We start from the raw sequence: 27547 nt of genomic DNA on the forward strand, positions 1-27547 counted from the left end.
TATATCAGCCATTTGAAAACCAATTTCCATCAAATAAACGTTAAATTCTTCTTAAAATTACATGCTCTGTCATATTTCATAAGAGGCTTTTCATTAATATCTCACTTAGGAATGTTCAAAACCTGAATCCCTACCTCAACCAGTACTGTGCAGTCCTTTTAACTTTTCAAATCCCACTTAAACTCTCTGACGTTGGAATTTGGTTTGGGTACAGAAAAATAAAAGTAAAATAATAACAATAGGCCTACAGTATAATGTACATGGAAAAGATCTAGACAGGACGTCACACAATGTTCCGTGAAAGAGAAGCGACACTTTGATGTTGAATGATTGGTGGCCGAGGTGTCTTGGTGCTCACTTTTCATGGACGGGTACGGGCACATCGCTCGTGCGTGAGTCGTCTCATCATGTGTTTGTTATAATGTGGACGTGCGTGTAAATGCTTCAGGCACAAGCTTGTATCGAGACGCTCTCTTTTTGTGCTGCCTGACTCAGTTAACTCAAGATATCTGAGGTGAGTTACCGGTATTACAGCCACAATTGTTGCTTTATGAGAAATTAAATGGTACGTTATTGGTTAGTCCGACCAGACGCCGCGTTTTTACAGCGACTGGGCTGTGTAATCACTAATAGGGTCTAGTTTACTAGTTAGGCCTATGTTCACTATCATGCCCACCATGGCATGACATTACCGCAGCAGCGACCCCATACGGACAAACTGGTACTGTACTACTGTGTTACAGCGCCCCGCGACGGGGTTAGGCATGACATAAATTACAACTTACAAGATACAGTGACCCAGTGTTTTGTATTCTATTTGAAAATGACTGATGTAATTTACATAGGCCCTACACACAGCTTGTAATATGATGTAGCCTCTGCCTCTGGCTCAACCTTGACTTGAAGATTAATGACAACGACTTATGTAACTGCGACAGCCGCCACACGCCTGGCGGCGCGGTCTCCGGGGCTAGACAAACTGGTACTGTACTACTGTGTTACAGCGCCCCGCGACGGGGTTAGGCATGACATAAATTACAACTTACAAGATACAGTGACCCAGTGTTTTGTATTCTATTTGAAAATGACTGATGTAATTTACATAGGCCCTACACACAGCTTGTAATATGATGTAGCCTCTGCCTCTGGCTCAACCTTGACTTGAAGATTAATGTCAACGACTTATGCACTTGTCAATTGTAGTCCCGGCCCCTGGTTGACCGAAAGATCGGTCTGTATCTGTCCGTCGGGAAATGTTCCGCGGAGACTACGTCTGGCTTCACGGATCCCCTCCGTATACGGAGGACAGCGTTAATGGCAAAATATAAAAAGAGTCCTCCGGACAGACGGATCTTTCTGTCTAGGCCCCTGGTACCCGGGGATGGCCGGGACTTGCATCACACCTGCAATTTTGGGATGTACACATTACACCACCCGGCCAAGTCCCGGCCAAGTCTCCGACCGGTCGGGCAAAATTTTCACGGAAATCCCCCGCTAAGCCCCCGGCAGGCCGGGCAAAATTGAAGTTGAAATCCCCGGCCGATTCCCCGACAGTCCGGGCAATATTTGTGCAGAAATCCCCGGCCAAGTCCCCGACAAGCCGGGTATATTTGCATAGAAATCCCCGGCCAAGTCCCGACCCTCAAGGCCCGGTCACACTGCCCAAAAGTCGCGTAAGTTTGCATGAATCAAGCAAGAAATATGGTTGTGCGTGCTTGTCCGTAGAGAACTTTCGTTGATTTACGCGATGAAAATCACCGATGAATTGTGCAAGAACTACGGAAATATCACTCAAAAAAATCACTTAACCACGCACTTTCCGCGCATAGGCACGCAAAGGCCCATAAAAGGGCGAATTCGTGGTAGTGCGCGTCGACTGAGGTCCACGGAAAATCACACATAATCTGCGCTTTATCACAATGAATTGCGTATGAATCGCGCATGATTTGCACATGAACGTGATAGCGGCAACATTTTCGCAAACGATCACTGATATTCCACGCATATTTCGCGCGTTTTTCGCGTAAGAACAACGCAAACTACGCAAAAATTACTAAGTACGTAAAACAGAGGAATACTGCCTAAACTTTTACGCGAAGCCAAATTTTGAGCTGCTCAAAAACCTGGCCTTTGAGGACCTGTCACACTGCCCAAAAGTCGCGTAAACGCATGAATCACGTAAGAAATTCGAGCCTTATTTACGTGATACATGCGCAATCCAGTGCGCATTTCATGAGTTTGTCTAGGGGTCTACAACGTGGAACCTTCGTAGTTGTCTGCCGATGTGCGCCGGGTCGGCGCTTTACGCAAATTTCCGGGTTTTGAGGAGCTCAAAACTCTGCTTCGCGTAAAAGTTTACGCATTATTGCGCTGTTTTACGTAATTTTTGCGTAGTTTGCGTGGTTCTTAAGCGAACATTGCGCGAAATATGCGTGGAATATCAGCGATTATTTGCGAAAATGTTGCCGCTATCCGCGTTCACCAACGACTCTCCACTGACGATTAGCAGACATAAATAATGATGCATGTTTCGCGCTTGTATCACCTACGTATCACTGAAAATCACTGAAAAAAAAATATTGGCGTAGGCCTATGTGTCTCTAAGAGAACACGCAAATAAGCGCATGTAATACGAGACTGATCGATGAATCACTAATCCCATCACTAACAACTCACGTATGATTGTTGCGTGATATTTCCGTAGTTCTTGCGCAATTCATCGGTGATTTTTCATTGCGTAAATCAGCGAAAATGGTCAAATTCTCGACGGACAAGCACGCAAAACCAAATTTCTTACGTGATTTATGCGATTACGCAACTTTTGGGCAGTGTGACCGAGCCCGCATGGAATTGCGTAAAGCGCTTATCCGGCGCACATCCGCAGACAATACGATCAATGGAGGTTCCACGTCAGAAAACTTCATGAAATGCGCAAATCGCGCATGTTTCGCGCTAGGCTCTATTTTCTTACGCGATTCTCGGAACGTTTACGCGACTTTTGAGCAATGTTACCGAGTCCTCAATAGCGGGGAATCGCTAGTCAAGCGAAATAATTTATGGTCACATTACCGTACTGGAAATGGTACAATCTGGCTCAATCCCGGCCAAAATTCCTCCCCCAAATGCCTGCCATTTGGTTGGAGCGAATTTCCCCCGACAAGCCCCGGTTTATTCCCCACCCACCGGGGCAAAATAAGTGAATCTCCCCCGACAAAGCCCGGTCCATTCCCGACCCATCGGGGCAAAATAATTGAATTTCCCCGACAACACCCCGGTACATCCCCGGCCCACCGGGGCAAATTAAGTGAATTTCCCCCTACAAAGCCCGGTCTATTCCCGACCCACCCGGGCGAAAAAAGTGCTGAAATCCCCGCTCAACTTGGTTGCAAGTCCCGGCCATCCCCGGGTACCCATGGGCCGGGACTGCAATTGGCAAGTGCATTATTGATTGAGTGTGAGCGAGGCATTGTTTGCTGCTGGGGTGTGCTGCGTGTCTTCACTGTCTTCAGTCCAATTACCCTAACCCCGTCGCGGGGCGCTGTAACATTTGTCCTTATGGGGTCGCTGCTGCGGTAAAATTACCCCAGCTTACAGTCCCAGATCTACTACCAGTAGTTCTAGATCTAGCAAATCTAAATCAAGGAATAAGGCATCAGTCTGGTGTTGTTGATTGATTGATGAGGTCCAGTCATGAATAGCTTCAGTCAGTTGGGTTTCGCAAGACAGGTGTTGCCTGAATCCATGCTGGTTCTGCACAAGGATGTCATTAATGGCGAGATTTTAGAAACATGACTGAGGATAAGATGCTCCATTATCTTGCAGCACAAGCATGTCAATGATATTGGTCGATAGTTAGCTGGATTACTTTTATCGCCAGATTTGTAGATACTGGTAACCCTGGCTTTTTTCCAGACTTGGGGTAGTTTCCAATCTTGGGGTAGGACCTGCTAATTAAGTTTTACTGGTCAACTCTCAGCGGATGTCCAACACATCGGCACCCTTATGTTTTTCATTCAATAGATACTTAAAGGACAAGTTCACCTTCATAAACATAAGGATTTAGAAAATGCAACAATATTAGTAGAACACATCAGTGAAAGTTTGAGGAAAATTGGACAATCGATGCAAAAGTTACGAATTTTTTAAATTTTTGTGTTGGAACCGCTGGATGAGGAGACTACTACAGCTTGTGAGTCATATGCGTACAACAGTATAAAGAAAATATAAAAGAAAATTCAACATATTTTCACTTTTTTCACATAATAAAAGAGCAATTGACTTGCCTCTTTCTAAAGGCAGGGGGAATAATATTACCCATAACATTTATCGGTAACGAGTCAGGGGAATGTGTACTTTTTTCAAAAGATGGAATTTTGTGAAATTCTCTTCATATTTTCCTTATATTGTTGTACGCATGTGACATCTAAGTTATTCATACACTGCAGTAGTCTTCTCATCCAGCGGGTACTGCACAAAAACTTCGAAAATTCATAACTTTTGAACGGATTGTCTGATTTTCCTCAAACTTTCAATGATGTGTTCTACTAATATTGCTACATTCTCTCAATCCTTATGTTTATGAAGGTGAACTTGTCCTTTAAAATGTATCTCAAATTTGCTTGAAATTTTACTCACATGTAAAGAAAATACTCTTGAGTCTGAATTCACAAGCATGCATGCACTAAAAATGTGATTTGCGGTAGGCCTACATGTATGCTTCAACTTTATATAGTTTAAGACAATTGCTTTGAATGCGTGGGTTATTTCAATTTTGATGCACTCAGTTGCGCCAAAATTTTGAAACGAATAGTCACCAGTCTCAACACCCCTACCCTCTATTGACAATACGTGTGAAATGTACATAGTCATGATTTAATGCTTTTCCAATGTGCATAATTATAAGCTACAGTATCCTTGTTTTCTTCACATCCCAAGTGAAGAATACAAAACCACTGCGCGTAGTGCCGTATCATGTGTGAAAGCTCATTCTTTACGTGCAGTGCTATAAATAGAGGGGTGTCGGTTTCACTGTACAGTGTTGATGTGTTGGACACCTGCTATACTAGTACAGTATGTAGTTTACTTAGACCATTTGTAGACAGAAAAATCTGTCTGTCCGGAGGTGTCTTTTTATCATTTTTGACTTTATCGGAGCAGACCCTCTCCTCCGTAGGGGATCTGTTAAGCCAGACACAGTCTCCGCAGAACATATCCCCGGCGACCAGATAAAGACCCATCTTTCGGTCAACTCTCTAGTCTCTACCGCACTGCTACTGTACTACTGCCGTTTAAGTGATAGCAGTGGAAAGTGCCCCCCAAGTGCCCGCCCCTGCTCATGCTGGACGCCCCCTCTTGGAGCAAACTGCCTCCCTTCAGAATACTATTTGAAAAACATGTAACAAATCGTTTTAATATCTATACCGAAGGGCACATTCATAGTTATGTAGAGATCAGCATATTTTATCTTGAAAAGAGGGTACCGGTAACTGATAATTATAAAAAATAAAGCAGATTACGAATGAAGGTGGCAGTGACAAGGCTATTGCGGAGTAATGAATGAACAACGCTCCAGGAGGATATGAAAAGACGGCATATAAACACTGACACGAACAAGGCTGGTAAAATGGGTTGTGCTCTGGGGGCGCTTTCCACTACTACATCGTCATTTGGTCACTGTTAATATCAAAGGCAATTGTGACAAGTAGCTGCAGTTCTCTACCATAGAACTGGGTACCCTACACCCACGGGGAGGTGGGGGAGGGGTTCTACCTCCCTGGTTCTGCTGTTTGGAACTGGAAGCATTGTCAATGTGTAGGGCATAGGGCCTGGTGTCTAGGATGAATTATTTCATGATGAATGCTATTTGTGTTGCAACATTGTCAACAGGCATTAATATGATTTATGTCACTGCTCTATTTACTGCAGTTCAGGCATTTCATCATTGGACATTGCATGCAATTACATTTTGATGGTGACATGACTCACATCTTTGATAGTAAAGTAACACAGGTCTGCGGAATGAATGATGATATATTTCGCACTTAAGCCTGCTAAAACTAACTGAAAGCAGAGCTGCAACTTTTTTCTTTGTTTCAAGTGAATTCTACAATTAATGCTGCTGTGTGTGCTAGATATTGATGTGCCATGCAATCGAGAAATTACAATACAATGTAAATCAAGCTCTAGACTCTACAGGAAGAGCAACTTGTTTGTCAATTTCTTTTGTTAAAATCCACTTCAATTCTCAAGTTTACCATGTAGTTCTGTACGCTCCTTAAAGGGACGCAGTCCTCACGAAATTAAAAAAAAATATGTTGTTGTTGGTACCTCCAATGAACTTCTTTCATCAAAAACAAACTTTCAAATCACCAAATAAGCTCGTACATTTCGGTTAAAAAAGTGTGACTCTGCAAATGAGCAAGTCTTGGTGGAGAGTCATACGTCATCGATGCACAACTCTTTCCGGCAGTGTTCTGCTCGTCATCCCTAGTTATTTATAAATACATGTTTACTATTTATTTTTATATTAATTGTATATATAAATAAGCGTGAAATATTTTTGAAATCATAAAACCACATATTGTCACATTTTATGAAAAAATCAGATATGATCATTTTGAACACTTAATTGGTTTTCTGAGGCACGGCTGTCAACTTGAGAGTAGGGCATCAATGACGTTGCACCTTTTGGCAGGCTCTTACACGATCCAGACATACATTGTACATTGTACACTGTATGTGAATTCAGTGAAGCAAAGCAAAACACACAAGAACACATTAGTGAATACTGAGGAAATTGAACGATACATTCTAAAGTTACAAATAGATAAAATGATCAGTGAAAAAGGCGGCTACTACAATTTCTGATGTCACAGTGGTGGAATGATGTGTAGAAAATTTGAAGAGAGTTCTGCAAAATGTTATATTGCCGTAACAAAAATTATTCTGTCAACATTTTACTTATGTTAAGGGTAGTATCATTCCATCCCAAATTTTGAAGGAGCTACTTACTACAGTGATATATGCAAGGTATGTGCTAATCATTATGCTAGAAACCAGCTGGGGATGTTCACATTACAACTTGGTACTTACAATTGTATGCCGTCTTAGGTGTGTAAGCAGGTTTCATGTGCAAATATTTACAGTGTCGGATTGATTTTCTTGTTTTGCTACCAGATCGCAGTGTGGCAAGGATTTTGTCGCTGCGGGATACTGAAATTATTGTAGAGTTCTGGAGCTGAAAAATACCACACACACACACACACACACACACACACAGAAGAGTCCTGAATCCCCATTAGCCTGTTTAGTTGGATAGTCATACTGGTCTTTTTAATCAGTTACGGGTACTCCTGAAATCCTGAAACCTCCTGAAATATTCAATCATTCCTGGGACAAAGTGCCATTGGACTCTAAACTCTGTGGATATTTACCTGTCTGATAAATGTGGTAGACCATAGCCTTCAGGGTTACTGGGTATATTAAATCCCTTCCCCCCCCCCCACAAACACACACACAGACACACACACACACACACACACATACACACACACACACACACACACACACACACACATCTGATTATGTCTATCAAGAGTGATAGTACAACCCGTTCACCTTTTGTCAGGTAGTGACTCCTGATGATTGGCAGCATTATTCTCAATGTCAGTTTTAGTGAATTAGAGGAACGGTATATATTGCAAATATTGGAGCCTACAGTGTGCTTATCCTCTTGCAAGGTACTGTAAAAGTGGTTTCTTTCGCAGTGGTTTTATTTTCGCGCTTTTCGCGCTTTGAGGTTGAACCGCGAATTTAACATCACGCGAAAATGTTTCGAACTCGTCGCTTGTACTACGCTAGCATTGCTGACCGCGAATTTAAACACACACGAAAAAGTCCGCACGGATGGAAACCGCGAAAGTTTTGTACGCGAAAGAAACCACTTTTACAGTACTGGTACTGTATACATGTGGATTTTCCATATTTTGCTAAGACCAGGCGTCCACTAGGGCGCGGACAAGACGCGGACAAGCCCCGGAATGCAAATTTGGTATTCCGCACTCCTTCGGGAACCTGTCCGCACGTTCCTGAACGTGTCCGCTCACTGTCCTAAACATGTCCGGGCGTTTCCGCACCTTCGGGAGAGAGAAAAATTTCCGCGTCCAAATTTTGATCGAGACCAAAATTTGGACGCGGAAATGAACTTCCTGACACCTTCGGCGACTTGTCCTGACGATGTCCTGAGGATGTCCCGCTTGTCCGGAACCCTTCCGCTCCTTCCGCACACGCTCCGGAAAGAATCCCGCGGTGTGTGGAAGCTTTCCGAATGAAAGCGGAAGACACCAGGAATGTTTTAGGACAGCGCGGAGCCGATGCGGATCTATATATGCAAGTGTCCGGAACCTATGCGGAAATTTTGTGATCGAGACACGAAAATGTCGACACTTTCCGCGAGCGTCATGCCAATGAAACGCAAAATGAGCAAGAAGGGAGGCGAGGCCCCCATGCAAATATCTCCATCACAGGCACACCTTTCGTCTAGTGATGAAGAACAGGTATATCTAAGGAATTTCCGGTCCCAGAAGGCAAAGAAGAAGGTAGTAGAGACTGTGCCAAAAGCAACCAGAAAGAAGTGAAATCAGCCCCCTAATTTCCTAGTAAGTTTGTTTTGATTTGATCTTTTCAGAAATTATTTTTCATCTGAGTGACTTTCCTGGTTCCTATTACTTACTATAGTACATTTTCCTTTATGTGGTTTTCGTATTTTATTTGCAAACGAACTATGTTGTCCCATGTGACAGCCCAGCTGAAAAATCACAAAAGTAGGTGGAAGTGCACTCAGAAAAAGAAAGCATAGAATTTTTGGCTAAATGTTAATGTATTATATAAACATGAACAAGTTGTTATTCATACGTAAATGCTTTCTAATGATACAACATATTAGAACAAAAGACAAATTCATCACACTAAAAAGCATGAATTCAATTGCAAAGATATACCTGTGGTCTCATTACAATGTAATATCTTTGAAGCCCAAAATAACAATGAAAGCTAAAGATGATGGAGGAAAATGAAGAATTTTCTGTCACTTCAAAATTCAAGTGAAATGAGAGAAAAAGCAATAAATCATGAACTCGAAAAAGTGTTAAATTTCTGTCTTTCTTTTGTTTTTGCTGAGTGTATATATTTAAGTGCGCATTAAGCATCACAAATCATTTCAGAAATATTCTTTACCTGAATGATTTTTGTAGTTGTTATTACCTGATAATATTTCTTCTCTTTTTGTTTTAGTTGCAAATAAACTCGATTGTCCAATTTGACAGCCCAGCTGAACCCCCCCCCCCCAAAAAAAAAAGTAAATTAAAGTAGGTTAAAAATATTTCCCCATTTTTACACTTCACTGACAATAGGCTAGTAAGCTCTAAGCATGAAAAAAAAATTCTCGGACTTAAAAATGTTCAAAAGTGATCAAAATAAGAGAGGGTTAGAGATGCACAAGGGTAAAAATCAGAGAAAGAAACACAAATTTAATGATTAGGATCATTTTGGCATGCTCTATACAGAAGTATCAGACAAAACTGTACCGGTATATACTTCACGATGGATAAAGCACAGGTCTAAAAAATATATACTGTATATATATATATATATAGTATATATATATATGTATATACATTTATATATATATATATATATATATATATATATATATATAATATACATAAATATATATGGTTCAAAAAGTTTGCGAATATCATCCATGTGACTGTAGGCAGAGAAAAAATTGTTCTCCCAGATGAGACAAATCAAAAAAAAAAAAAAAAATGAGTCGTCAGCCGACATGCAGACAATCCTATTCTTCGACTATTGGTGGTCACATTCTATTATCAAATAATATTGACCAATCATATTAATATAATATCAGCCGCTACTGCGGAAGCACAACAAGGAGCATCAATGACGGCTAGCAGTCAAATGACCAAAAGTCAAAGTCAGCGCCAAATTTATACCTTTCCATTTTCCTGGTATTGTCCGCAGTTTGTCTCGCATGGCCTAACTTGTGTTGTCCGGAAGGCATCCTGATTGTCCGCGTTCATTCCTGGTGTAATCCTAGATGTTTCCGCGCTGCCCGGCTTACGATTAGCATATTCCGAGGTATTTCGCGCTCTTCCGGAGTGATTCCTAGGAATGTCCGCAGTCAGTCTCGCGGACAGTCAGCGGACAGTCCGCGGACAGTCCTAGAAATGTCCCCAGGACAAGCCGATTCACAAAGTTATTCCGCGTCTGTCGCGGACAGGGATGCCGAAATAACAAAATTTGCTTCCGCAACCCTTCCGGAGCCTGTCCGCGCCCAAGTGGACGTCCGCCCCTAACAGACCTGTGCATCTTGTGTGGCTGTGACATTATGCATTGTTTCTTCATACAAGTGCAGTTCATTATGGCCTACTGCATATATGCTAAATTTGATAGCTGTATAATGTACTGTTTTAGGTTACTTTGAAGAAACAATAAATCTGTCACATCAAGTGGGACATGAACAGGTTAGACTAGCAGTCGTGCTCAATGTGTGGTATTATGTTTTACCATTAAGTCCATCAAGGGTCAAAGTTATTGTGCCCAGAGAGGGGAAGATAACAGCTTTAAAACAATTATGACTCTGCACAAGCAGGGTATTCACATGGAGTGTGCAATCTACAATACCCAGTTGTAGTCTCTCCCTACAGGAGTTCCTACAACATGTAGTTTTTAATTCCACATCCTGTTCAATTTCGACTGTAATGCAGTGAAGAATCATGAGTAAAAATCAATTTGTAGCTTCAATGAATTTCATAGCACTCCTTTCTTTCCTGATTATCAGGAAAGAAAGGAGTGCTTTGAAATCTAATGAAATTAGAAAGAAACAAGAAAAATGAAACAAGAAAAATATGTATCTCTTGCATCATAGTAGGTTGTATTGCAATAGCGCCGCAATTGAGGCTTTATGAGAAAAGGTTTGTATGCACAGAGGCCAAATCGTTAACCCTAAACATGATTTTATGGTACCTTTGTGCGAAAACCAGTGGGAGAATTGTGAGTTAGATGTCATACATGTACATTGTAAGGCAAATAAGCAGTTGGTGATTTCCCTCACTATTTCTAGTGAAAGCATGGAACTATAAAATTCTGTAAATTTCTTGTTTATTTACATTGTACAGGTTTATGAAACGTCTATCATCATATGTTGATTTTACTGTTTATCGAAGTCACTTAGTTGGAGCATGATGTGGTATTGTTTGTACAATACAAGTTGATGGGATATACATCGTACATGGTGGGAGTATACATGGTGGGCTGCCTTGGAACCTTGTCTCTTGCTTTGTCAGCATAACAAAATCAGTAGCTAGGGTCAAATGTGAACTGATTAGTGAAATTTACTATCATTGTAAACTGTTTGTAATGCAAATTCTGTTCAATGTTTGATGCTGCCTTGTACAAGTCGATGTTTGTTCTGTGCACACTGTTGGACAAAAAGGGGAGAGGCCGTGTGTTAGTCATGCTGGGGGAGAGGGGACTGCATACTTCATACAGTGTACATTACCAAAGCTCACTGTTGCGCCAGTAAAAATAAGTAGGATTTTACAAACTGTACTTGTTCAGAGTAAAGTCCCTTTGTCCCTTGCCAAAAGGCCCATGGCCAGTCAGTCAAGCGGAAGAAATAATTTCATGAAACCGTTACCAGGTTTTTATCTGTACTCAATGAATCTTGACGTTCTCTTTTGTAGCACATTTTGTCAGGTGAGGTCCTGCTTACTCCATGTGACCCACCCCAACATCATGTGAAGGCAGTCAGTAGGTGCCTGGTATTGTTGCTCACATGCCTGGCTGGTTTTCTTCCTTTCAACCACCTATTCAAGTACTGTTACATTCATAGTAGAATTCGGAGAGATTTACCATGACCTGCTGGTACGACAACGTTGTAGGGAATGGCTGAGGGCTGATGGGAGTGGTAGTTAACTTTGACTGTAACCAACTGTCATTCAGATGGTATTTGATCCGGTGAGGTGGGGTATCTCATATCTGCAATGTCCCTTGCGCTGCACATTGTGAACTTGTTACAAAATCAAAGAACAGAAGTTGTGAGGGACAACTGTGACTGAATTGAGTGGACAGAAACTTCATTTAGTTATCTAGTCAGGAGAATTGTGTACTGGGACACACTTTGTTGCTAATAAGAGCTCTTCATATCAATAGCTACATGTATCTAAACCTGCACTCATGCTATCCTTTGATCCTTTGGAAGGTGAGTGTCTGAAGTGTTCTGCTATTTTCTCATTGTACCTTTTGGGAAATAGGTAGTACTGAGATGATAGCCATGAAGAGAACTCTTAAAGGAATGATGCAGGTAGGCTTCTGTTATCCTTTTCCCCCTTCCTCTTTCTATTTTCCCTTTATAGCTTCATGGATGTGTCTTCAACTGTGAGTATATGAACTACACTGTACGCACTCCCTCATGGTGATTGTGCAGCCGTGTGGACAATGGTGGATGAGAAGGTGGACGGTATGGCTACACGCACTCCGGCCAGCCGGACCGAGGGGGCAGTCCGAAAATCAGATGCGTTGAAACCGTGGCAACAGATGATCGCCTCTGGAACAGGGGCCGTTGTCACTGCACTGACAAGTAAGTGTGTCTTTCCATGTTGGATATGGCAGAACAATCATATTCCGAGGTGAATTAGCAAACAATCATTTTTTTTTGCGATATATGCCCGTCTTTTTTTCTTTCAACTTTTCTCGAATGAGTTTTGTGCTAGCTAGACGAGAAATCTCAAACCATTCTTTGACGATCACTCTGAGAGCAAACAAAGTTCCCTATTTTCAGCTATGTCATAACTGTAGCTACAGTAACAAAGTAAACAATTTTCCTACTTTTTGGAATCTGTGAAGACTGTGCATCAAAGTGAACAGGATTTCATACGCTTTTTAGTGAAGTAATACATATTTTAAGGAATGGAATTATTGAGAGGGGGAAAAAAGAAACAAAGGATATCTTTTTAGATATGAAGAACAAACAATTTTATAATGTAAAGAATTATTATTCAGGTTCCAAAAGTTGTTTGTTGTTTTGATACATCATGTTAATGGCAGCCCATGAAAAATGCACAACTTAGAAAACAGTAAAGTATGAAATGAATTCATGCCACTTTTGCTGTAATCAATGTCAACCTATCAGGCTAATCTGTAAGATGTAAATTTTTTCTTCAATGCAGTGACTCCACTGGACGTTGTCAAGATTCGTCTGCAGGCTCAAGCCAAGCCAATGAAGAGTGGTAAGTTCTCATCATATGCATATATGTGACCCGCTACAACAAAATGATCCTAAAGTCGGGCGAGGTCGATTATTTGAAAATTGCATTATATAATCCCTTAATCTTTCTGCTTTAAATTGATATATAACACATTTTATAAAAATAATCGGCTGCGGAGATATCGATGTTTAAAAGAGAGCATGTCGAGAAGTCTGGAAAATCACTGTTTCAAGAAAAGCGCCGTAAAAGTCTTCCTTTTGACGCAATCGCGATCAAGGGACAGGCAAGTCAGTTTTCACCTCTGGACAATAGAAGGTAAGGCCTAGCAACCCCCGAAGAGTTCATTCAAGCACATCAGCGTCGGCGGTCTCCTCACCAACCAATCAGTGACCAGGATGTGAGAAGCGGCTGAGCATAGCTCACCCCGCCCGCACGCACCAGTCGACTGGGCAGTGAGCGAGCTTCACGCTTCGGTCAGCAGCAAGCAGCAAACTGACCAATGAGATCACTCTGGTCGTTGTTAGGGGCGGAACCTATCTGCAACGCTCAATCCAAATTTTCAAACCAGTTTCTGCTTCGTTGAAACGCCAAAAAACATGGCTCAGAAAAACGCTATTTTTGGTCTTTCCTTTGATCATTATACCCCCGCCAAACGAAGTTTGAAGGGGGTATATAGGAATCAGCGGACGGTCGGGCGGTCGGTCGGGCGGTCGGGCGGTCGGGCGGTCGGTCGGGCGATCGGTCCGTTGCAAATCTTGCGTCGCGAACTACTTCCTCAGTTTTCAACCGATTCCCATAAAACTTGGCACAGATGTGTGCCTTGGGTTGTAGATGTGCAAGACATATTTTTTGACAGTACCCAAAAGTACGTTGCCATGGTAACGGCATATTATGGGCAAAAATGGGTACAAATCTTGCGTCGCGAACTCCTCCCACAGTTTTTGATCAATTTTTATGAAATTAGGTACAGATGTTCGTCTGAATATGTCAATGTGCAAGACACATATTTCCGCAGTAGCAAAAAGTGCATTGCCATGGTAACGGCATGTTATTGGTAAAATATAGGGCAAAATGCTTCATGGCAAAACTGCTTCATCAGTGTTCTTCCAATTCTCATGGAATTCATATTGAATGTTTGTCTTAGGATATAGGTCAGCATGACACATTTCTTGACAGTGACAAAAAGTATGTTGCCATGGTAACAGCTCACATATTATGAGCCAAAATGATGGAAAATTTTGTGTTGCAAACTACTTCCTCAGTTTTTGCCCAATTGCCATGAAACTTGGTACAGATGTGTGCCTTTGGTTGTAGATGTGCAAGACGCATTTTTTGACAGTACCCGAAAGTACGTTGCCATGGTAACGGCATATTAATGGCAGAAGATCAAGGAAAGATCTTGCGGATTTAACTACTTCCTCAGTTTTTTGACCAAAGCTTATAAAATGTGGCACACACCTTGATCTTGGTGGGAAGATGTGGAAGACATATTTTTTGGACGTGTCGGAAGCTGCGTTGCCATGGTAACGGCATATAAATGGCAGAAAATCAAGGAAAGATCTTGCGGATTGAACTACTTCCTAGAGCTGTATTCGACTGAAGCTCATGAAATGTGGCACACACATTGGTCTTGGTGGGAAGATGTGCAAGACATATTTTTTGGACGTGTCGGAAGCTGCGTTGCCATGGTAACGGCATATTAATGGTGGAAGATCAAGGAAAGATCTTGTGGATTGAACTACTTCCTCAGTTTTTGACAAAAGCTTATGAAATGTGGCACACAATAGTCTTGGTGGGAAGATGTGCAAGACATATTTTTCGGACGTGTCGGAAGCTGCGTTGCCATGGTAACGGCATTTAAATGGCAGAAGATCAAGGAAAGATCATTCCTTGGGTAAGACTGTCGTCACGGGGTGGGGGTATTAATCACCTTAAGTGATATTTCTAGTTTTGCTTCAAAATTTCGACAGATGATAGAAGACATGTTAGACTCCAATAATATATCAAAATCAGAAAATTGTAAGTTTTGACCAATTTTAATGCTCTGACTTCAAACTCGATTTTCACGGCTTCGACCGTGCGCGACTTTAGGACCTTTTTGTTGTAGCGGGTCACATATACATACACTCAACAAAAAAGGAAATTCCCCCCTAGCATTTTTGGATATATCTCAAAAAGCGTTTTACCGATTTTCATAATTCAAACGGGAATGGATAGGGAATTTTATTACTCATAACATGAATGGCATATCATTGCCTTCAGATATCATTATTGGTGTGAAAAAAATGCTCTTTATGTCAAAATGCATGGGAAAAAAAGTTGCACTTTAGTGATTTGCATGGACTTTTACACAAATACTCAAACAATCACTCATGATTCTGAACTTATAAGCATGGTTTATTGCATATTTCTCTATCTCTTTCTTTTCATAAGCATACAGTGAAGTATTTCATAAATAATATGTCCACCATCTGCTTCAATGACCAGCCGGCATCTCTTCCTCGTATTGTTAATTAAAGTTTGTACTTGGCGCTGCTCAATGTTGGCCCATGCTCTCTGCAAGATGTGCTGAAATTCTTGCAGTGAAGTGTCATCTTTCACCTTCTTGCTCACTTTCTGCTTGAGTTTCCTCATGGCATTGGGCGAAACCCCAAGGAATTATGAAATTTACTGGTCTGACATGACTGGTAAAATAATAATAATAATAACAAAATTCTTGGGGCCAGTCAAAAAAAAAAAAGAAGAAAAAAAAAACAGAATGGGACCTGTAGATTTTATGTTCAGACTAATAAACAGTGTAGAAACTGGGTATCTACTGGTCCAACAGGAACATGTTGGACCAGCAGAAAAAATGTGTTGGTGTGCATTGCTGAGATACAGAAATATTTTGTCAGGCTGGCATCTTTAAACTAGAGTGAGTCAATACTGTAGAACATGATATATTCGCGACATGAAATTTTCGCGAATTGGAGCCGACAGCCATTTTCGTGGCATGAAATTTTCGCGAAGTGCCACTGGTGTTCAATGCGTGTAGTGTAGACAAAACATTTCGCGTGCATTTTAATTTCGCGAATTTTGGCGCTCGCAAAATTCGCGAAATTAAAATGCACGCGAAAATTCCTCGTTTTACAGTATGCATCTCCTGAAAAAAAAAAAATATATATATATCTGGCAATGATTCATGACACACTTTGACTGGTATGAACAATATGTTTTATTTTCAGTCTGGAGTCATCTTTTATGTCATGATCCTGTATAGATTATGGGTTATAAATCACCAGGTTTTTATGTGGAGGCTTCATTGAGTTTTCTTCTGACCATCTTTCTGCATGGTTTTGAAATTGCTTCAGTGTTAAAAAATTATATTTAATTCTCCTGAAATGTTGTCATAGTTAGTAAATTGGAAAGAAGATGTGCTTCAAATGATTCCCCTATTTTCCTTTCCCCCTCCCCCCCCCCAACCCCCTCCATCTTTTCGTTAATCTCAAAACCCAGGTCAGTGCTTCATCTACTGCAATGGACTCATGGACCATGTCTGCACGTGTTTGAATGGGGCACAGCCTGGTACCCTCAAGCCATGGTACAAGGCCCCCAGCCATTTCACTGGAACGCTGGTGAGTGGGCTTTCTTTCCTTTGAGCCACTCATACCCTTTGTGTTGAGAGTTAAAAAGTATTTTTCTCTGCTGGTCCACACTTATATACTTAATGTCCTCATGATATCCTCCACAAGGCGTTTGTTTTGTTTCTCTTTTTCTTCATTTTAGAACATTTCAATGGTAATATTTGAATTCAACTGCATGCTGCTGCTGCAAATTTACATTTCTTGTGGAATACATCGTGAAAGGCCATGAGAACTTTTTCAAGTACATGGTTTTCTCTTTGAAATACCTTGAAGATATGAGAAATAATTCTGAATCCTCATTTACTCTCCAGCCATGCAGTTATATGTTTTCTACATGAAGTACATGAATGGTTGTTACCAAACCCCAAAGTACATATCTGAGACAGCGACTCAAGTACTACCTTTTTCCCAGAAATAATTGTCATAATTATCATGATTTGTACTTAACCATCTGCATGCCATACTAATTCCCTGTCCGTAGGTTTGTCTGTGAAATTTATACACATTTGACTGTTTAGCATAGAAAGGATTAAGCATGATGTCTGATTGTGTCAACATTGGATGTGATAGATGTAATCTTGAACTTGACCATTCTCACTTGATGATGTGTTTGCAGGATGCATTTGTAAAGATCACAAGGAATGAGGGCATCTTCAAGCTATGGAGTGGGCTCTCTCCAACACTGTAAGTTTTTTGTTTTAGTATAGAAAAAAATCTCTGTTTATCAAGTGTCTACTCCGTATGTTGTTCATGGACAACAAAATGTTACAGAATTTCCACCAGTCTGTCCAATTCTCAATCGCATGCAAGCGGCAATAATGCCTTGACAATTGTTGTTTCTAGATACTGTATCGAATCCTGGCTATGTTTCAAAACACATGCCTGTGACAATTTTATACCCTTTATATAGCTTTTCCTCGTACAATGTATATCCATTGCACAGCTGAAAGAAAGCATGAAGTGCTAACATGAATTCTTTGTGTTGTTGCAATGTCTTGAATCACATTGTAATTAGTGTGATTTTCTGAAAATTTTTTAGTTTATTTGTTCAATTCCATGCACAGGATAGGTACCCTTTCAGTTAAAGACTGATTTTCAATGGGGTCCATGTGAAAAAATTCATGGTGTACAAGATAAAAAGATGGAATAGAGGTTAGAGGTAGATAGAGGTAAATGGTATACAAGATTAAAAAAAAAAATAGAAAATAGAGATTATCAAACCCATTTTGTCCCTTCCCCCCCCCCCCTGAAAACCTGATGCACAATTACAATCTTTTGATGGGTACCTTTCTCCTTACCTAGCTCAGTGTGTCTATTTAGTATGTTATTATAATAATAATAATAATAGTGGCTACTTGTATAGCGCACAGGTCCACTTTTCAATGCTCATGGCGCTTCAAAAATGAAAAGATATCATATATTTACATGCATATACATATTCAAACATTTCAACAAATAAGAAAATGTGCAAAAACAAATATATACCAAATAAAGAATACAACATTATACCAATTAAAAATACAGTCAAACCTGTCTATAGCGGCCACCCAAGGGATACGGAAAAAGTGGCCGTTATAGACAGGTGGCCGCTATAGACAGGTAATCCAACTTTGTGTGCATTGCCTACATGTACATGTATCATTGTTGTATATACATGTACATTTATGTGTGTACGTATGCACACGTGTGTATCATGCATAGAACAATGCCGGTGTTTATGAAATTGTTGCACAGTACACTAGATGTAGCATGTGCACAGTCATGAATTAGTGCATTATTATGACTGAATAAGTGATGAATGCAACGGTGGCGATCACTGAATGTTGCCCAGAAATGACTGGCACGGCTAAAAAGCAGAAAAACACCCTGAATTATCAGCTCGGCTACGGCTCCATCGGGTTTTTGGCCGCTATAGACAGGTTAAAATCTACCGCGGGAAACAAAATTTGTGGCCGCTGGCCGCGTTAGACAGGTGGCCGCTATACACAGGGTCTTTAACATGGCTTTTCTCTCGGGGGGATTTTTCAGTGGCCGCTATAGACAGGTGGCCGCTATAGAGAGGTGGCCGCCAAGGCAGGTTTGACTGTACAATATTGATCCAATATTAATGACATACAGCAATTACAGTCCTCAGTATGAAAGGAACAGATAAGTTTTAAGTTTGGATTTGAATGACTCTGTAGATGACACTTCCCTTAAGAAGAGGTAACTGATTCCACAATTTTGGTCCCATAACGGAAAAAGCACGATCACCATACCCATGTTTTACTCTGGGTGTTTGGAGTAAGAATGCGTCTGATGATGAACGTAGCCTTCGTGTCGGATTGTATTTTTGAACAGAATTACTTATGTAAATTGGGAAAAAAGAATGAACTGAATGATGTACTAATAACAGAATCTTGAAAATAATCCTTTTTTCTACAGGTAACCAATGTAAGGAACGGAGAACTGGTGACATGGAATCAAACTTATTAGTAAAAGTTAACAATATGTAGATAATGTTTGTTTTGCTTTATTTTGTGTGTGCATGCAGGGTGATGGCGGTACCAGCCACTGTCCTATATTACACCAGCTACGACCAGCTCAGGTACCACCTGGGCTTTGAGCAGGGTATCAATGGACAGTACTGGAAGCCCATGGTGGCAGGGGGCACAGCAAGATGTGAGTACATTGATGCTATTACCCAAGTAGCACCTAAATGGTCTACAGCCATTTCTCCTTTTCATTGATGTTGTGTCGGTGTGATCATTCGCATGACTTGTGTCATCATGATTTATGGCTCTGTCAGTATGGATATTCATATGTCTGTAAACGCCCAAGAACAATTTGTATTTTGTTTTGCTTCATATTTGTGTGGTTTTTTTTTTAGTTCCGGGCATATGGAAGTAATTACATGAAATTCTGCTGTGGCCAGGACTCACATTTATGTAACTTTTGTTGGTATGAAATGTAAAATTAAGTTCACCAAAGAGAGTTTCTATGACTTGTTTTATAGGAGAATGGTTTTTATTTTTATCACAGCCAGAGGTTAGACCTATGGTTGATCATAAAAGCTTGTGAAGTGTAAGTTGCACTATCATATTAGTCAGGAGTCTCAGGTGGCAACTCACTTGAATTTGGTTGACTGGGCACATGACACAATGTTGCCTGTGTGGAGAAATTTGTCATTGTCCCATCAACACTTCTCCTTCCAGTGTTTGCCTGCAGTGTGATTGCCCCTCTGGAGCTCATCCGAACCAAGATGCAATCGCGACCCCTGACCTACCGAGAAATCGTTGACTGCGTCCAGCGAGCGGTGGGAGAGGACGGCATCATGTCCCTCTGGCGAGGCTGGAGTCCGATGGTCTGGAGAGACGTTCCCTTCTCAGGTGAGTTCAGGTTTGCTGTTAACTTCCACCATATGTTGTACAGATAGTACTTTAAAGGGAAAACTTCAGTTTTTATATGCCGGCAGAAATGTCGATTTTTTGCTCTTATATATACACTTACGCACAAGAAATGTGTGAAATAAAGCTATGATAACATGATTTCCGTTGGGTGATGACAAAAATTTGAAATATTGGCCAAAATGATATGCCGGAAATGCTACAGTCTCTGAGTATACCTGATCATGGTTGTTACATTATTTTTTTATAATTGATTATCAATATTTGATAAATCAGGCCACAGCAGTATCCACCAATCTTCCACGGTAGAGTGAATGGCATGCAACTTGTGAGAAAGTATCATTGCGAGGGCATGATATATCATCACGCAACATTCTACCTACCAACTACTGAATGGGGAGGGCGCTCCTGGGGGTGTTTCATCAATTTAGTCAGCGCTGACAAGTTGTCAGTCTCTGACAATTTCAGCAAAATCTTTGGTTTTTTATTGGCTGAGATGCTCCGGTCACTGACTGTTACTATGGTGATTGTCAGAGACTGACAACTTGTCAGCACTGACTAACTTGATGAAACATCCCGGGGGGGGGGGGGGGACATTTCATGAAGCATTTTGTCCGACTACTTAGTCGGACAAATTTGCTCTCAGCCAATCAGATGCAAGGATTTCAGTAGCTTTTAACAGTTTTGTTAGACGAAATGCCTGACAAAACGCTTCATGAAATGCCCCTCATCCTGGCAAATCACATCAACCAGACAAGTTTCTAGATGGAGTCTTTCGATATATTGCAAGCAAATTCCAAATGGTTGAAGATGAATTTTGAGCCCTTCTGAGAACTATGTTTTGGTTTTAAACTGGTATGCTATCATTCACTTGACAATTTCCTCAAAAACAGTTCTGATTGAGAATGAATGCCTAAAGCTTGTCAAGAAGATTGTTTTAAGGGTGACATTGGGTGCATTTATCAACTCTTTTTCTCGGCAGAAACAGGTTTTCCAACAGGTTTTTTACAAGTTGATAAACGCAAAGCTGTTTTGAAAGCCCTTTCGGAGAGCCTTTTCGAAAGCCGCAAATTTGTGCTTTCCGAAACAGGTTTCCTAAACAGGTTTCCAGAAACCTGTTTCTAGAAGCCTTCTGAAGCGAGATAAACGCAAGGCTGTTTTGAAACGGCTTTGTACTGCAGTTACGAACCATGCACACCTTATATGACCTCCTCTCCTCCGGTCGAATTGCGCAATGCAGCTGTGCAGTGACAGGCCAGTTATCGTGTTCGCGAAGAGTTGATAAACGCAACTATTTTGGAAGCCGTTTCTAAAGGGCTTTGGAAACGGCTTTCGAATGGGCTTTGGAAACGGCTTTTGAAAGCCGTTCAAACAGGGGAAAGTTGATAAACGCAGCCTTTGTAGAAATAGCCGATTTGTATGCAACTTATCATTGCTGTTTGTATTGATATCAAGAGAAAGCATATACGCAAAACACATACATACATATGAAAATAATGCGTATATATATATATACATATATATGTATATAAATATATACACACACACTCACACATGTACAAATATGCATTGTAGATACACATGTCATCTTCAGCAAAATTGTAAGGTTACTTAGAAAATACACAGGTTTTTGTGAAGATGCATTGCATTCTCAAATATTGTCACAGCCGTGTTCACACGAGAGGACAATATAATGTTATCATGTGTTCCATGTTTTGTTTTGTTTTTTTCCAGTGGTGCTGTGGTTGAGCTATGAGCTGATGAAGGCCAAGCTCTGTCAGGACTATGGAGTGAAGACACCCACATTCACAATGGCATTTACAGCGGCAGCAATGTCAGGAACAGTGAGTTGATCGTTTCTTGTCTGTTCAAAGGTGCAACAACAACAACAAGAAGATAAAAAAAAAAACAAATTTTGAAATATAAACGTGGATGTTGTCATTTGCGGGCTTGTGCCTGATCTTTTCAGTTCTGATGTTTTCTCAATCTCCAGTTTTACAAGAATTTTTGCACCCAATATAATGTGAATTTGGCAACTTTTGTGCATATGAATAACATGCTCAAGAAAGAAGATGGTACTCCATTGAAATATTGAAAAAAAAAGAGAAGATATGTTTGTCATCAAATCTCAATTATTCTTAGTTATGTTATTCCTTCTGTTTATTTTTGCCTGACGAAAAGCAGTTAAGGAGTGATGAGATAGGCCGTAGGATTTATTTCTGTGAAAACACTGAATTTGACCTCTGCAGAAGATAGTTACAGAACAAACACTGGCAAACATAGTGCTTTCTATGAACAGGGCAGTGCCAATGTGCAATGAATTTGATCTGGCGTTGTGTGTTTGTGAGCAAGTCTTAACAAAGTATCAAATAAACAAATGAAACTCAAAGAATCTGAGTAAGCATCATTAACCCGTTGAGGATGGGCTTATTTTGCTACAACACACATTTTCCATAGACACCTACTTGAGTATACTCGGGACTCGTCCTCAACAGGTTAACAAGCTCTGTGTTATGAATGTGACAGTGTTGAAAGTTGTTATGCTCTCTGGATTGTTTTCTGTGACCATGTTCCTCACACTTTGCCTTTGCAGATAGCAGCTGTCTTGACACAACCCTTTGATGTGATAAAGACACACAGACAGATTGAACTTGGCGAGCTTGGGGAGATGAGAAAAAGTGAGCAAAGATCACATAGATTTCTTATACCACAGGAGTTTGTGTATCGGTACTTCAATACTAAAAGCATACTTTTCAGGGATGTCAAGTTATTTTATGTTTTGAGTGTGCATTAACTCCCCCACACAATACAATCTTTTAAACACTTTTAATGAGAGATAGCTTTGCCCCATAATTGCTTCTAACACTAATCTATTAGAATTTTTGCCTAGCTGAAAATTTTTATGATGTTACATACCATTTCTGCACTCAGTGGGGAACGTATGTATCATGGACAGACCAAACTATGGCATTAGAGTCAATCGGTCACGATTGTGATTTTGAAAGTGGTGATGCTTATGGTTTAGAAAGGGAAAAAAAAACCAGAATATGGAAGTTTCGGTGGTAGAGCCAAGAATGATCAAGTTTTCGATTTGTTTGATGCTGTTGCACTGAGGTGCGTCAGATAAAAGAAATATTTATAAAATGGATTTTGCTTGTCTAATCTCATATGTGGAAGGTTGTCTGTGAATGAAACTCACAAGGTACAGTTGCAAACAATTAACATTTCAGTTGCAACGAGCCACACTGATTTCAGATGCAACACAGACGCTAAGAGGAACATCACAGTGCAGTATAATGCCTTGTTTTTTGTTTTAATGCCTCTGCTTCAAAGGGTTCTGGAGGCGTTATTCACGTCAGGGTGTGTGTTATGTTGTATCTGTATTGACTCCATGATGTCTTTTCTCTTTTATCTTTCCCCAAGGTGCCTCCAGTAGCACTGTAGACATCGCAAAGAAGCTGTATGCTGACAGGGGAATCAATGGCCTTTATGCAGGTAACACAACAACTTCTCACAGTATCAGTGTATGAAATGCAGTGCGTGAAAAGCTGTATAGTTGTTACTTTTGCCTTTAAATTGAAAATTAGATATTTGAACACATGTGCAAATTCAAAACAGATGCTATATTTGGGAAACAAAAGAAACAAGGGATGTTATCATTAATAATGAAGTTACAACATATCTGTTTAAAAGAAATAGGAAAGAGAAAAGAACAATCCTGACATTAAGCAAATTCTCGGAAAGCATATAATTTTCTGAAGCTAAATGAATTAGGTGATCCGAGTATCCTCTCGGATCACCTATTGTATCTGTACGGATTCTTTCTTCTTCTTCTTTCTTTATTTCTCCCCAAAAGTTGTGCAGAGGTTAGCTCAGAAAGTACTATGCCTATCAAGTTCAAACTTATACCATGTATGTATCGTGTCCCAAAGACGGCAATCGAACTAAAATCAAAGTGATCAGTCGACCGTGACGTCACTATGACGTCATTATATGAAAACACATTCTCAATCATATCTCATTAATGGAATGAAGTTTTTCAATGAAATTTACGTCACATATATTTCAAGTTATGCGCATTCTACTCATATTCTCAAAATTCACATTTCTCTTGGTACGCGCGTGTACGCGCGCGTTGAAATATTTGTATGCTCAAATCGAGCTCAAATTTTTTTTGCACACGTTTCAGACCATTTGGAGCATTTTTTGAAAAATTGAAAAAATCGGACGGACGCGTACGCGCGCGCGCATATACGCACGCACAGCTCATATGCAATAGAAATTTTCAGTTTTTTCACACGGATCGGATGTCCACAATGTCAAGGAATATTTCTATCAAGTTTCAAGTCGATCCGACTCAATATGACGTCATACGGGCCCGTCAAATTCAAAATTCCGCGCGTGCGTCAATGGGGATACACTGTGCAACTATGCCAAAAAACCGCCAATTTTAAATCGGATTTTACTCGTCAGGATGGACGGTGACCCCCCATTTTCTTGACATATTCTAAAAGCTGATGAGTTGTACATGTCATTTCATGGGTTGGCTATACTGAAAAAATGATTAAAAGATATCAAATTTCTTAATAAAGTAAACAAAGTAAATTTTCCAAATGACGTCATCAAATTTCAAATTCACTCGAGCGTATCTCACTTAAATTTCGCCAATTTTCACCCAGATTTCAGTATGTTGTAGCTTATGAAATGTTCTTTCATCAATGTAATAACAACATTTTGATTGGATAACGTCATCACCTCGTAAAAATGGATTGAAAGTATCCTTGTAAGATTTGACCAGTTTACGTGTTATCTCTATGGGAGAGCAGTTTTTCTGGCAGTGAAAATTGACATGACTCTCTTTTTCGAGCACTAGCTCACTTATGCTTCGGTGAATTTCTCCCAGATTTTAGTATGTTGTAGCTGAGACTTTGGGCTATCGTAATTGTGACCTCCATTTTTTCATACAACGTTGGTATCACATCGAAAAACTTGGTTGTAAAATTGCATGTGGCTTCGATGCAGCGTCATTTTGCTTAATACACAGGGCCTATGGAGCATGAAATAGGTCATTGCATAGCGCATCCGACTCGTAATCCTAAGGTCCCTGGTTCGATGCTCACCCCTGCCAGTTTTTTTTTTTTTGAACACTTTTTTTCCTTTTTTTTTCTTTAGTTAGTCTTAATCTCCTTTCCTAACTTTATCTTTTTCTGATTTTTTCATGCTTCTCCTTCAAATTTCTATAAAAATAACATAATTTTTTCTTTATTTTTCTTTCTTTCTACTACTTTCTGTGCAATAGATGAACAACAACAATGGCTATTAATCCCATATTTTGCACATGTTTTGTTCATGTCACGTACATTATTTCATAAAATAACAATTACTTGATCGGACACCATCTTGGGTATGTAAATTAGGGTCAAAGGTCATAAATGTTTTATCCTGTATCTTGGTGAATACATGTCCTATCTCTCCCATATTTTGCACACGCAAAGACCATGTTACAAGAATCATTTCACAAAATAACCACTTTTTGCTCAGATGCCATCATGTCTGTGCAAAGTGGGGTCAAAGGTCATATATTCTTCTTTCTGTATCTTCATTATGACGTGTTATCTCTATGGGAGTGCAGTTTTTCTGCGAATGAAGCTATGACAATCTTTTTCGAGCAATAGCTCACTTATGCTTCGGTGAATTTCTCCCAGATCTTAATATGTTGTAGCTGAGACTTTGGGCTATTGTATTTTACCCTTCGTTTTTTTCATACGATGTCGGGATCACGTTAAAAAACGTGGTTGAATTTAAAGCTTATCTTCAATGTATTGAGATGTTTCTTTTCTTTCTGCAACTTTCTTTGCAATAACTCAAGAAAAACAGCGTCTATCACCCTCAAATTTTGCACATGTTTAGTTCATGTCACGTACATTATTTCATAAAATAACAACTTCTTGATCAGACACCATCTTGGGTATGTAAATTAGGGTCAAAGGTCATAAATGTTTCATTCTGTATCTTAGTGAATACATGTCCTGTCTCTTCCATATTTTGCACACGCAAAGACCATGTTACAAGAATCATTTTACGAAATAACCACATTTTGCTTAGATGCCATCCTGGCTGTGCAAAGTGAGGTCAGTGGTCAAATATACTTCATTCTGTCTCTTTATTATGACGTGTTATACGGAATATGGTACCAAAGATGGCAGATCTGACTCGCTTTTCTAAATGAGATTCCGAATATCACACGGCGAATGTCCCTAAACACAGATGAAACCTGTATGGTCATGCCTAAATTATATATTTGTTGCTGTATCTTCGTTATCTAGTGTATACAGAATTTGGTACCAAAGATGACAGATTTGACTCCCTTTTCTAAATGAGAATCCAAACATCACACAACCAATGTCTCTAAACACAGATGAAACCTGTATGGTGTTGCCTATTGCGATCAGACCTCGAATCATTGATTAAAAAAAAAAATCGGATCACCTTAATTTGTCAGTGATGACAAATTACAATCTCTAGTTTCCTTGTGTTTTTGCCAACTTACATAAATAACTGAATTTTATAACTCACCCCCCCCCCGACCCACAGGAAACCTGTCTACCAGCTTTCTCCATTCTTCTCGCTTTTCTGATTTCCTCATAGCATCGCTCAGCATCAAACCTGTTCACTCCCGAAAGTCATCCTCCTTTCTCTCTTAGTCTGCCATTCCTCCCTCCTTTGCTCTGTGCCTTTGCAGGACAGATCTTGTGATGTGTCCCAATCAGCGCAACATCCATCTTGATCTTTTAATATAGTGATATTTTTCGTATTGCTAACGTAAGTTTTTTCCACTTGTCTGCATCCTGCACAGGTACTTTACCGAGACTGGCCAAGATCACCCCAGCATGTGCCCTCATGATCGGCTCGTACGAAATGGGGAAGGCCTTCTTCCACGGTCACGGTAGATAGTCTCAACCAAGCATGTCATTCAGCTTTTTTTGCACGCAGCCGCCGCCCACCTCAAACACATTAGAAGGATGACGTAGCCACCTCCAGTAGCTGCAGAGAAATACCAATTAAAGAGGCAGAACTTCAAAGCACAGAACTCATAGACGATGACGGTGGATTCAGGATAACTGCCGGTAAAAATTTTTGCTTCCGAACCCGACATCTGTTTTGGGGCAATATGTTTCATGCCAACACTCCCTTTGCTCTGACCCATGAAAGGTGGAAGAGGCATTATATTTTCTGTTGCATCCAAATTTCC

General features: G+C 40.3%; 1 protein-coding gene across 1 annotated transcript; it reads left to right on the forward strand.

Moving 5' to 3' along the window:
* The first annotated feature begins 449 nt into the window (after window positions 1-449).
* On the forward strand, window positions 450-27361 carry LOC139710237 (mitochondrial glutathione transporter SLC25A40-like). Its single transcript, XM_071622170.1, has 11 exons — window positions 450-514; window positions 12435-12658; window positions 13248-13307; window positions 16782-16900; window positions 17526-17593; window positions 19443-19570; window positions 20104-20277; window positions 22030-22139; window positions 22889-22973; window positions 23719-23790; window positions 27152-27361. The coding sequence occupies exons 2-11, from the start codon at window positions 12517-12519 to the stop codon at window positions 27247-27249; spliced, it is 1056 nt and encodes a 351-aa protein (XP_071478271.1). The 5' UTR covers window positions 450-514; window positions 12435-12516; the 3' UTR covers window positions 27250-27361.
* The last annotated feature ends 186 nt before the right edge of the window (window positions 27362-27547 follow it).

The sequence above is a fragment of the Diadema antillarum genome, unplaced genomic scaffold (assembly GCF_040938485.1).
Source record: "Diadema antillarum isolate AM-2024a unplaced genomic scaffold, OU_Dant_1.0 scf00000038, whole genome shotgun sequence".
Classification (NCBI taxonomy): domain Eukaryota; kingdom Metazoa; phylum Echinodermata; class Echinoidea; order Diadematoida; family Diadematidae; genus Diadema; species Diadema antillarum.

Bases quoted from the DNA above. Each gene is read 5' to 3' on its own strand.
- LOC139710237 (XM_071622170.1), top strand. From the start codon at position 12,517: ATGGTGGATGAGAAGGTGGACGGTATGGCTACACGCACTCCGGCCAGC. The intron at 16,901-17,525 runs GTGAGTGGGCTT...ATGTGTTTGCAG, and splicing joins GCCATTTCACTGGAACGCTG to GATGCATTTGTAAAGATCAC. The intron at 17,594-19,442 runs GTAAGTTTTTTG...GTGTGCATGCAG, and splicing joins AGTGGGCTCTCTCCAACACT to GGTGATGGCGGTACCAGCCA.